At 41.7% G+C, this 13417-nt stretch overlaps 1 protein-coding gene across 1 annotated transcript; it reads left to right on the forward strand.

Annotated features, from left to right (window-relative positions):
- Positions 1 to 294: 294 nt before the first annotated feature.
- On the forward strand, positions 295 to 12956 carry pi4k2b (phosphatidylinositol 4-kinase type 2 beta). Its single transcript, XM_071504793.1, has 11 exons — positions 295 to 818; positions 4972 to 5123; positions 6432 to 6512; positions 6638 to 6757; positions 6967 to 7098; positions 7734 to 7887; positions 8262 to 8323; positions 8798 to 8900; positions 9879 to 10012; positions 10151 to 10210; positions 11540 to 12956. Exons 1-11 carry the CDS (start codon positions 458 to 460, stop codon positions 11711 to 11713), a joined length of 1533 nt encoding a protein of 510 aa, XP_071360894.1. The 5' UTR covers positions 295 to 457; the 3' UTR covers positions 11714 to 12956.
- Positions 12957 to 13417: the final 461 nt, after the last annotated feature.

Raw genomic sequence — 13417 nt, forward strand, 5'->3', positions numbered from 1 at the left:
GCCTAAACTGGACAAATTGCTATAGGCGTACTTGTTTTTGTTGACGTTAACAGTAGCTTATATAGGGACAGAAAAGCCAATATCATGTTTGGTTTATAAGAGGACATGTGCCACAATATTTATGTTATAAAAATGTGATAGAAATTTGTTTTTGCCTGGCATATCTGTCACGAGGCAAATTTGAACGAGAAATTACTAACGTTATTAAATTTCGGGTGTCCGGACTTCCCAAGAAGCACCTGAAGGCATCTTTAACCAACCGCTGTCTTTTGCTGCGCATGCGTACTGGGCTACATAGGAAGCGGAGCAGACAAGCTAGTGGGATTATGTGGACATGTCGGTAAACGAAAGCAGCTGCTTTCAAATAATTTATTTGGGGTTTATGTTCTCGGGCTTCTTTACAATGGAAGGCTGACACCTTGATACTGTAAGTATATATATTAAAATCGGAGCGACAATGATGTCAGAATGCGACCCGACAGAGACAGAGACAGAGACCAGCGAGCCCGTGTCGCTCACCGGAGCAACAGCGGAGTGTGTGCTGGAGTCTAACTTTCACTCCACGGACCCTCCAAAGGTATTATTTGACAGGAAACAGATAGGCTTGGGGCTTGCGGTGAACCCCGGAGTCGCCGTTCGTATCTCGGACTCTTGTGAAAGCGTCTTGACCGAGCTGGAGACGGACGGCTCCGGCGAAGAGGCGCTGTTGTTACCGTGCCTAGCAGGAGGCTCGACGTCTCCGCGGGGTGTGCGAGAGAAGCGGAGCAGGCGGAACAGACACAGCTCGTCGTCGGATAAAGACACCTTGGCCTCCCCAGGTAATTGTCTTGGATCAAGGCCTTCAAAATCTTATTATAGCAAGTGCTGACTGATTAATAGGCAGTTCAGTCGGGGATCCTATACTCAGTGAGGTCCCTAGGAACACAATGTTTTGTCGCATATGGTTCAGTGCAGAATAACACCGGCTGGTAGGTGCAGAGATAACAGTGAATGCAACGTGGTCAAAATATTGTGCTGTGGTATACTAACCATTTAACTAAGCCCCCCCACTGGAATCCCCCCCCCCCTCCAAATAAATAAATAAAATAAATAAATAAAATAAAAGGGCCCCTTACTAAAGTTTTGATAATAGCAAGAGGAAAAGCAATAACTTGTTGGCCTGATGGAGCTGAAAAGTGCCAGGTTTTTTAAAAAAACAAAAAAAACAAAACCGTGAATGTGTTATGAAAACTATCTATACCTTCATGTCACACCGAGTGTATTTGGCTTATGTCTGCATTGAGATGGAGTCTGTGTCCTGTCTGTGTTTTCCAGCCAGCTGATGTAATAGCTGTATGTTATCACTCATGTGGGTGTTATGAGCTGGCACTTTCACCTGGTGACATCGACACTGTAGGTCTAGCCACGAGTACAGTCAATTGGGTAACCACCTTTGGTCATACATTCAATGGTAATTGTCAAATGTTTTCAATGTCCTATATTAGTGCCAATATCTGTGCAGCAGGTGTTAGGGTTTCTAGGCCAATGTCTTCCTCTATATAGCTGGAGATTCTACATTGCTACAAAAGTAAGGGTAAAATAATCTATTTTTTGGCAATGTATTGTTTGTGTTGCTTATTTGTGGTCACTCATATATCCACAGCTCTAGATTTGTTTTGGACTATAAAAGAAAATGTTATTATAGGAGAAAACAAAGAAAAGGTGATGTAGTCGCCATGGAAGCTGCACATATTCGCACTTAACTGGTAATTGGATTTAGCACCTCTCCCCCTCATAACGCCCACCTTTTATCCCCCTGCAACATCATTTTTGAACATCGCTTTCCTTCTGTTTTCTCTTTTACTGGTCCGTGTCTCTCTCTGCAGAGATCTGTTGTTCAACCACGTTCCATCAGGGCCAAAAATCTAGGCCACAGGTAGACACACTGAGCCTGAAATCGCAGGTGTTAGTGTCCCATTTCCTGTAGCCTTTTAGAATAATAGTGCTCAGATCTAGAATTACAACACAGTTTGCATTACAAATTAGGAGTTACACATAGTTCTGAGAGACATTGTACTGCGTTGCCTTGTAATCTCCATCTCAGGTTGTGGCAGGTAAATTTTGTCAAGCATATCTCCCAGAACATGACTTGAACGTTACTTGAGATTTTACAGGTCAGTGGTTAAATTTACACGCATCCAACCAACTAAACTACATTCAACTGCTTGCCCATTCTTGCAGCCTTCTTTCATAGTTGGCGGAGGCAGCAAGCGGTGTGTGTTTATCTGATGTAATGTTACACAACATATATTTTAATCTTGATTAAATGATTCATTTGAATAAACCGAAATATATATGAAATACATATGAAATCATGTTACTGTGTAAACACAGGACTAACATTTTCAATGTGTACTATGTAAAGCACTGATGCAATAAGATCATGAGTTTGTAATAACTTACATTTAAAATTGTGTTTCAGTGTGGCCACATGTCTTGGCAGTTCAGAACGCAGAGTTGTGACATCTCACACACTGTGTGCACTGCAGGTCAGCTGGTCTCTAGAGATGTGAGTGAGCTGCACCCCCTCCATGAGGGAGCTCTGCTGGGCCCATTAACTGACCAAGAGCTCTGACAGACAGACATTAAATATGGATAAGGCCACTGCTCAGACAGACATACAAACACTCTGTAGTCCAGTACAGTGCATGATGTTGATGAAGAGGGAATTTAGGTGAGAGAAAGTATGCAAGTGTATTTACTTTCATTCTGGCTTTCTGCAGGTTGAGAATAATGGGAAGGGATGAACAGAGAGAGAAAGACATCTCTGCCTCCTGCAGTCTCACCACACAATGGCATTATCATAGACTTTCATCAACAGTACACTCCGGTGCAAGCATACATCCTTCATCGGGCACGACAGCAGAGTAAACGCACTGAATTTATTGTTGGAAATTAAATGATGAAGATAAAATATTGTGTCACAGTATTTCCGCATTGGAGCTGGCTTTGAATCACAGTTGGCTTCACTAGAGACCACAGAGTTACCGTCTGGCCACACATCTTGAAGCATGGTGGTGCATGAGCAATTAGAACTGGCTAACTTTACTTCAGTGATGGCACACACACATTACATGTGTCAAGGTGTTTGGACTCTGTATGGATATAAAGTGTGTGTGCAAGTACAACTTCTTTCAGTCAGTGGCAGCCTAGCCTTGAAGGAGAGTGCTATTGAATGATCTAATCCACTGGTTAGAGTTGCTGTACTTTCAGGCTCCCTCTCAGTGCATGGTTTAAAAAAAAGGTTATACTATGACTTAGGCTTAGCCAGTAACAAATGGAGCACGATACACAAGTGCAGCCTGGCTTAAAGCATCATTATGGTTGTGCCTGTTAGGTGCACCTCATGTACAAACCCTGTGGCTTTTAGAGAGAGATGTCAGTCCTAATGATTTGAGGCTTTTGGTTTTTTGATGGATGGAAAATAAACCAATATGGAAATAAAAACTAAGCCTGGAATAACATCAGAGACCCACAGTGAAGTAAATGATTGTATATGAAAGAATATCCCTGTAACACCTATATGTTTGGGTAGATTTTCCTCTAGAGAGTCAAGTCCACATGACTAACAAAACCCTGACAAGTATCTACTTAAAAATCCCGAACCCCCATGTAACGTTTCCATATCTCCATCCCTCTATTCTCGCCTTCCTCCTTTTTAATTTGCTTCTCTCTCTGCCCCCTTCAAGTGAATTGGCTTCAAAGCCATCTTTGTTTCTCCTTATCTCTCTGTGACAAATGGCCAGTTAACTGTGCTCCTGTCCCTTTGTCCATTCTTCCCTCCCCTCCTCCCACTGTCTGTCCCTTCATCTCTCCCTGCATCCCACTGTGACTTTAGTGTGACTGATACAGAGCATATGGAGTCATGTCATACGACCGGGCCTTCATCACAGGGATAATTAGCACCCCATACTCTTCAGCGAGCAGTCATGTCTGGAGAATTACATTAGATCTGCAAAGCAATAGAAAATGCAGTTTTCTGACAAGGGGCAGAGTCAATCGTGGAGTGTTGTTACCTCACAGCAAGAAGATCTTTGGTTTAAATCCACTGACCAGCTGAGGTCTCTCCGTGTGGAGTTTGCATGTTCTCTCTGTGTCTTCATGCCGCAGTCCAGAGACACACAGGTTTGGTGAATTGCCTGTATATGTGTTTGTGTGTTTCTGTGTGTGTTAGCACTGTGATAGACTAGCCACCTGTTTTATCCCACCTCTCACCCAGTATGTGCTGGGATCAGTTCCAGCTCCCCATGACCATGAACAGGATGAGCGGTTATATGGATGGATGGATGGATGTCTTCAGTGGCCTCTCACATGTCTAAGAAAAGACACAGAAATAGATGGAAAGATGTAGTTAAATATTTATTATTTGGTTTAAACTGTCTTCATGTTTAGCTAATCTTGCACTTATTCTAACCACAAAATAATTTTGAAGCTTTTGTGAAATCTGTTTTTAAAATTTTATTTTCATTTTTAAGAATACTTTTTGTAAAGTGAGATAATCGTTTTATGTCTTACTAGGTTTTGTCATTATGTCTTTAATGGCAGTCTGCTCTGTATTGTGTGCTATAACAGGTGGCAGGGCTGACATGTTTTCAGTAGTGAACCATGATGAGATGGTTTGGACAATGAGACAATCAACAGTGATCAAATTATGCTACTTCTCCTTGTTTAAAATCTGTTTTCAACTCTTTTTACAATTTGTTATGTTCCCATTACAGTGAAACTGATGATCTAAGGATTTTGGGGCTCTTTCATTATAGTGCTTTGAGGATCATTGAAATGTTTTAACAACATACTTTAACTCCATGACATTAGTTTAACACCATTTTTTGGAAGTGGTGTGGTGATGCAGTATCTTTGTTCCATTCTCTAAGAAAAGCCTTCACTGTTTTACTGTATCACAGTCTGATTCTTAACTTATTCCTATTTAAGGTACCAACAGTGGGGACTTCAACCATTTCCCTGACGATCCTGAGTTTGCAGATATTATCCAAAGGGCGGAGCAAGCTATCGAGAATGGTGTCTTTCCAGAGAGAATTTCACAGGGTTCCAGTGGGAGCTACTTTGTCAAAGACCCTAAAGGGGTGAGCTGGGGATGGAAGAGCTGCAATGATAAATGACAAGAAGGGTGAAGGAAGGAGCATGGGCTAAGAATATTTGTTTAAATATTTCAAATGTTTTTTCCCCACTAAGATTACTGCGTATCCAAACCTATTTATCCATCTAAGTGCATTCAGAAAGTCCTCAGACTCATCACTTTTTTCACATTTGTTATTTTCCAATCTTATGCTATAATAAAAAAAATCTTTTCACCTTCTTCCATTTAAGAAATATGGAGGTCACTAATTACTAATCATTAGGAACCTTCAGTGGAGCAGATTTTTTTTGTAGCTTTCCCCAGATCTGAACACAGTCCTGTCTCTGAGCTCTGCAGGTAGCTCCTTCACCTCATGACTTGGTTTTTGCTCTGATATACATTGTCAGCTGTGAGACTTTGTGACTGACTGAATCATGTCCAATCAGCTGAATTTACTACAGGTGGACTCCAGCCAAGATGTATTTTACTAGATGGTCGAGAGAAATGTAAGGAACCTAGGCCAAATTTAAAGTGTCATAGCAAGGCGTCTGAATATTTACATCAATGTGATATTTCAGTTTTTCATTTTTAATATATTTCATAAAATTTTCTAAAAATCTGTTTTCACTTTGGCATTATAGGGTATTAAGTGTAGTTAAATGAGGGGTGATTTTATCTGCAATATAACAAAATGTGAAAAAATCAGAGGGGTCTGAAGACTTTTTAAATACAGGATGGATAGATAGATGCACAGATACATAGATGCGTAGACAGATTAATAGATTAATACTTTATTAATCCCTTGGGGAAATTCAAACATGTTGTATAGCGTAGTGCATGTTTCCTAACTGATGATTAAGTGTCTGACTTTATGACTTATGAGTCATTTACTGTAAGCTCCTGATAAGGAGGTTGTACGTAGCTCTCGAGCAGCTGAAAGGAGTGAAGAGGAAGTGAAGAGTTGAGAATTCACAGGAGGAAGAATCTACAGCAGTCGCTGAATAACGCAGCTGGCGATGGTCACATTGATAACAGATAGCCAGCAGCATGTTTAGCATCACATTAACAAGTTGAATGAAGATTACAGGGAAAGGATATTGATGTCTAACTTGTTGGCAGCATCTGTGTCACTTCATATTTGTTGATTAGAACTTTAAAGTTCTTGTCCGTGGTTCCTTCATCATGTTCTTACAGACATGTAGAAGTGCCATTTCTGTAGAGTAAACTTAAGTACATGGCTGTGTTGTATTTGTCTGTGGTCAATCATGAGCCAGATGTTTTTTTTCATCATCATCATTCTCTTTTCCTGCTACAGAAAATCATCGGTGTTTTCAAACCAAAGTCAGAGGAACCGTATGGTCACCTGAATCCCAAATGGACCAAATATTTTCACAAGGTAAACTGTATCACGTGTTTTATTTATCTGTAGACAACCTGAACACATAATCAGAGTAAACTAGGTCTGTTGAACAGCTTTCTGAAGGTTTTGTGGTTGTTCTCTCTCTTTTGCTCTGTCATTAGCTGTGCTGTCCGTGTTGTTTTGGCCGAGGCTGCTTGTTGCCTAACCAGGGTTACCTCTCGGAGGCTGCTGCCTCACTGGTTGATACTAAGCTCGGCCTGGGAGTGGTGCCAAAAACCAAGGTGGGGCTCAAAGAGCGTGTCTGTTATTGCATTTTTAGGTTTTTGACGTTACAGTATGCACCGAGATTCTACCTGTCAGTTTATGTAAATGTTGTCAAATTCAGTGAACACCTGAATTAACCTTTTTTACAAATTTCTAGCAGCGGAATAAATTATCTAGCAGTAGTCATGTAGCACAACTTACCCAGTGTTAACTTCCTTTTTATCAGGTGGTGTATCTGGCCAGTGAGACCTTCCATTACAGCGCCATTGACAGAGCAAAGTCCAGGGGGAAGAAGTACGCTTTGGAGAAAGTCCCCAAGGTGGGACGACGCTTCCACAGAGTGGGACTGCCACCCAAGGTAACAGAGACTGGTTCGTCCTTCACGGTCGATTGTTGTTTAGTAGAAGCTTAGGCTGGAAACTCATTTCTGTGTTTTAGAGGGCCTGTACAAACAGTAATAATATGTACCACTAATGATTACAAAATGAACATCTTTTCGATTCAGACATGTTTATGTCATCGTGTTTTACATATACATGGTGTGCTGTCTCAACAGTATGAAGTGAAGGAGTTGTCTCGGTGTTGTTGTCTCAACACTTGTAGGCAGAGGACAGTAAAAGGAAAAGTGTCATGTTGTCTGTTTTTGTGTTTCCTGAAAAGACAGATTTATTCAAATAAATAGGTCAGAGGAAGCATACATGTTCTCTATGTGGTAATTTATTTTTCAGGTCTTTTCTTTAGTGTTCTGTTCCTCCAAGTTTAGCATATAATCTGTGTTGTTAAAAGGTAGATATGAGGAAGTTGGCTTGATATTTCAAATGTCATGCACGGCTGACATTTTGCCCCATTTACATCACAATTTCATACGTGACATCATCACACCCCACCACATTATTGCCATATAAACCAACAGCCTACTATTCACAGTTCACTGAACGCTCCAGTACAATGGTGGTTTATGTACACGTGATGTGTGTGTGTGTGGGTTTCCAGGTGGGCTCATTTCAGCTGTTTGTGGAGGGTTACCGTGAAGCAGACTACTGGCTGCGGCGCTTTGAGGCAGAGCCGCTGCCAGAGAACATAAGGAAGCAGCTGCAGTCACAGTTTGAGCGGCTGGTGGTGTTGGACTACGTTATCAGGAACACAGGTGAGGGTGTGTCTGTGTTGACAGTTGAACACAGTGTTTACTCAACTTAAACACAACGCAGCACTGCATAACAGCCTGTCCGTCAAACTTTGCTCCCATACACTGTTGACAGTTTTACTCCTGTTGACTTAGTTTATTGACAGTTTCTTTGGCACGTCATCGTCCCTCGTTGATATTGTCGGCCTATTAGCAAGTTTATTAGTGTGTTAGCAAGTTTGTTTGTGTGTGTGTGTTAAATCGTATTTGTACTTGTCATTCTGACCAATAATTGTGATAGCTGTAGATTGTGCTCTCTCTCCTCAGCTCCATATCTGTGTATGAAACTTACGCTACAGTTTTTGTTACTTACATTTTCTCTTTATCTTCCTGCTCAGATCGAGGGAATGACAACTGGTTGATCAAGTATGAGAAGCCAGGAGAAGGAGACGGACAAAAGGTGAGGTTAAATCCACACATGCTTGAACTGCTGGAATTCTCTTCATAAGACAGAGCTCAGAGTATTTTAGATCTGCAAGGTGAATGATTATATTTTATTCCTGTTCGTATCCTGGACACACACTCATGCACAACAGCATAAACAAACACACACACTCTGTCACTCACTCACACACAGGACACACGGGGCCAGGATGAACAGACAATAGGTTGAGTACTGCAGGTCTGGAACAAACCAGTGCCCCACTGACCTTACTGCTTAGAGCAGCCAGAACACTGTCTGTCTACTGTCATCATTATTTCATTGTCGTCATTAGTTGCCATGTATTGATTGAGCAAAGGTTGTCGTCACTCTGTCCAATTAATCATCCCTTTGGAACATGATCAATAGTTTGTCATTGGCTAATAATCATTCAGTCATTTAATGATGACGTGTCCTGTGATCTTCTGCCCCACCCCCCTCCCCTCGCTGCAGGACTCAGAGTGGCCAGAGAACTGTCCAGACTCCTGTATCAAGATTGCAGCAATTGACAACGGTTTGGCCTTCCCCTTCAAACACCCGGACGAATGGAGAGCCTGTACGTTGGTCTCTTTTATCACTCACTTCTTTTTCATTTATGTCCTGTCTTCACTGCTTGTTGTCTCTGTCAACACCCAGTCCCTATTAATAGTGGTGTGAACAGTATTTATTGATTTTCATCCTGGATTGATTCATTTTTTGTCATTTAGTCAAAAAAATCTCCAAAAAACTGGCAAATTGAGATCACCAGAGAACAATATAATGAAGTGATTACTGTAAATTACAATGATAATATCAATCATAGTAATATTTTGTCATTACACGAAGCCATAGGCTTGTCTTGAGTCACTGTGTTGTAAGATGTGTTTGTTTATATATGCCTATGTTGCTGAGGTTTTTTTCCCGAATCCCACACTGTACCCCCCCCCCCCCCCTCCCCCCCCCTCCCCCCCCCCCCCCAGGAGTATAGTTTGGGTTCTGTTATTTTTTCTCCTCTCCTCTCCACTTGTTTTTCCCCATTCCTCCTTTTTAAATGGCGCCGCAGATGGCTGCCTCGGTGTTTTGGTGCGCTCTGCACCATTCACCAGAACAAATTCCTTGTACGTGAAAACATACTTGGCAATAAACCTGATTCTGATTCTGATTCTGATTCTGATATCAAAATGGACATAGACTCCAGATCTGCAAAGTGAAGCTATTGCGTAAATGCCTTAAACCTGCATTCTATCTAAAGACCATCAGGGGGCGACTCCACTGGTTGCAAAAACAATCTACTTGACAATCATGATAGAGTACAGAGCAGGTCAGATCCACCCCTCACTCCACCTCAGCTCCACCTTCTCATCCAAATATGGTTTCTTCTGGTTTCTAAAAATCAAGATGGTGACAGCCAAATGGCAAACTCAAGGCTTCAGAGCAGCAGTTCACAAACCAATGGGTGACATCACAGGGGTATTGCTATAATGGCAGGCAGAGGTTGTCTCATGTCACACGGTGTATTGACAAACTGAACTTTTACGTTGCCTCCATCCATCAGACCCATTCCACTGGGCGTGGCTCCCCCAGGCGAAGGTGGCCTTCTCCCAGGAGACCAGAGACCTGGTGCTGTCCCGCCTCTCTGACATGAACTTTGTCCAGGACCTCTGTGAGGACCTCTATGAGATGTTCAAGGTACAGGCCACTTTTCCTCTTCTCTGCACCCTTTTTCTCTGTTTATAGAGATTATAATTGAGATTGATTAAACAAGCAGCTGTCAGCAGCAGTGTGCAGCGTGCAGGACGCCAAACGTGTTATTTTCTCTCCTTTCAGACGGATAAAGGCTTTGACAAAACCATGTTTGAGAGACAGATGTCTGTTATGAGGGGACAGGTGAGGTTTCTTTTTTAAGCTGATTATTTTTGAATGTCCTGTTCCTGTCAGTTTGTGTCTCTCCTCCTTTGTGTCCTCTTTTTTCATTCTTTGCCGTTCTTTCCTTTAATATCCTACCATGCTCTCCTTTCTTTCCTGTGCCCCACTTCCAGTCACTTCCATTGTTTTCTCTGTCACCTCATCACCACCCATCTTAACCTAATTTCCTCACCCCCTGTCTACTGCCTTGCCTCACCTTTCCTGTCTTTCTGTTCTGTCCCTCACCTCTGCCCCTGCTTTTCTTTTACCTCTGTGGTCCTTGCTGTAATGGATGTTATCGCATATGCAAGATTATACTGGGATTAAAGTGTTGTCCACCTTTTTGTGTTGTTTAGGCTGGGTGATGCTTTCTTCTATTGCAGTTAAAGCTGAAACAATTAGTCAGTGAATCAATTAGAAATTATTTAAGTTGACGTGCCAGATGGTTTGTTACGCAGAACCATCTGGGACGGCTTCGTTGGAAACTGTCTGGAAACCAGCAGGCGCTTTCAAAAAATACTTGGCAGGTGATTGGATGAACCATCTGTTTATCACTGTTTATCACCGGCAAACTCCAACCAATCAGATGCTCCATCCCTCCCATTTTTATCACTACCAGCAGAGCCAGTTGCTAAAGCAAAGTCTTGCCAATACATCTTTTCCATCAAGAAAAGCCTTCAGTGCTTTTCTGTGCTACTACTCTCCAGCTCTGATATAACTGATGCTAGAGCAGCACCTCTTTAGGAGCTGCCATTGTTCTTGACAAACTGGCTTCTCACTGTAGTCACACGTTAAGACACGCCTATAGCTGCCAGTAGCTCCTCCCTCTTAGGACACGGATTGGTATGAACCACATAGGCAAACAGCTTGGAGCCTGGATCCAAGGTTAGCAAATAGTTTGAGAATTTATTTTTCAAACAAAAAGGGACAGGTCAGTCTCTGGTTACATGTGATAATAAATTGAATATCTTTTTTTTTATGTTGCGACAAAACAAATAATTATTTATCTTAGAAAATAACCACCGTATTATTTGAAAAAAAAAAATTATATATATATATATATATATATATATATTTGAAATTCTCATGTTTGAAATTGATACACAGGTGAAAATATAACCAAAAAGCAACAGATTAGATTACAGTACATTTGAATGGTCCATGTTGTCTCAGATTTCATATGGTGCTTCCCCTCACCAGTACTCTTAAATGTAATCAATGCACCAGTGTCCAGACCATGCTTTATCTTACCTGTCCTACTTGACCCTGCACAGTTTCTGTATTTCACACATGAATCCTGTTTGTCCCCAGGTTTTGAACCTGACGCAGGCGTTAAAGGATGGAAAGAGTCCCATCCAGCTGGTGCAGATGCCCCGGGTGGTGGTAGAGCGCAGCCGTTCAGGCGGCCAAGGACGTGTGGTCACACTGGGTAACGCCTTCACACAGACCTTCCACTGCAAGCGCCCCTTTTTCTCCTCTTGGTAATCAGAAAGGGAGGAGGAGGACGGAGAGAGGCTGAGGAGGGAATCTGCATCAGCTGTTTTTGTCCTGAAGTGGAGGAAAGATGAAATGAGAGAGGATGAGAATATCACACTGGAAACTCCTCATATTTGTCCTTGCACAGAATGAAGTGAAGAGGAAGACAAGATGGTAGGAAGTGGGATGAAGAATGTTTAGTGAAGAACTTGGGCTTGGGCCCAGTCCTCAGTTTTGTGAAGAGAGCACAGGAAACCATGGGAGCTGGAGAGATTGGCATACCAGTGTCTCCGAGAGACCTTGGAGATCTTTGTGGTTACCATGGTGACTAGATTGGATAATCGGCTTTTTAACAGAGGTAGGCTTTGTTTATTGTTAGGAGACAGAGAGGAAGGCGCTTTTTACCCACCCAAAGTACCTCCTGAAGTCTCTTGCAAGGTCTCTTAGTGGGGCTAACGGCCAAAGAAGAAGCACTTACAAACCACAAACTCACAGATCTGTGGTCCAGTAGTGTTTTGGGAATCTGGTCCGCAGATCTCTCCAGAAAGTGAATTTTTCTCAAGGATGATGTTGCTCCTGGTCTGGGATATCAAGTCCAAAAACATTTGCTTTTGCCTTGTAGGATTACTTATTGAAGTACAGATGTGCGCTGGCGCTGCTGGAAGTGTTTGACTAGTTCCACACATCTGGGTCAGACCACTCTGTTAGTTACACAGTGTTAGTTTTCAAATCCACATCTGCCGAACAAACATAAAATCCCAGTGTCTTTAACTCTGACTACTGCCAAAATCTGTTTGTGGAAGGAACATTTGAAAAGCCTCAATGAGAGAATATTGTTGAAACTTTAAAATGAAGTTTTGAGTAGAAGGATTAGGAATGAACACATTGCTTGAATGTAATCCGTTTACGGTTTCTACACAAGATTCCTGCTCCTAAACATTTCAGTACGAGGGAATGCTGTCAAAAACTAGACTTTTCTCATCACAATGAATGTATTTGTTGTTGACATGTATTTAATTGCTGGCAAGCAGATTTCTCTTGAACCTCGTGGCTTGGGGGATGAGGCCTTGTCCTTCCCCTTTATTATACAATATGTGAAGAGGAAAAATAAAACCGAGGACAATATTTCACACTTGCTTGACGCCGTTGTGTTTTCTTATGTATGCATCTTGAAATTTTTATTCCAACTCAATGATTGTATGAGAAAAGTTGTATATTTAACAGATGAAAAATAAAATTTTGGAAATTTAAATCTTTGTTTTGGTCGATGTTACAGAAATATCAGCTGGTGGTTTGAGTGATGAAAGCACATGAAATAGTATCACTGAATTAGACTTTTAAAGAGGTGCTGAGGGAAACAACACGATACTTAAGAGTATCACAACAGTGCACATGAACAGTTGACAAAGGTGCGTTCAGCAGAACTAAGATGACCTGGATGAGGCAAGAGTTTCCATGCATCTGTGAAAGAGCCATTAGACTTAACGATTAACCAATGACAGTAACAGTGATGCCTCAGGCCAAACTCAGCTATTCAGAACTATGGAAGTCAAATGCAGATGAACCAGCCTGTGTCCTCTGTATTCCACAAGAATTTAAAAATGAAAATGTGTTTGTCTAAAAAAAACAACAAAAACAGTTGCATCATGTACTAAGCCAATTCTAAACTAAGTTTGACATCTGAATATACAGTATATCAGCCATCAGACTGAG

Source organism: Trachinotus anak, unplaced genomic scaffold, assembly GCF_046630095.1.
Source record: "Trachinotus anak isolate AG129_WGS33_773 ecotype Australia unplaced genomic scaffold, CSIRO_AGI_Tana_v1 ptg000019l, whole genome shotgun sequence".
Classification (NCBI taxonomy): Eukaryota; Metazoa; Chordata; class Actinopteri; order Carangiformes; family Carangidae; genus Trachinotus; species Trachinotus anak.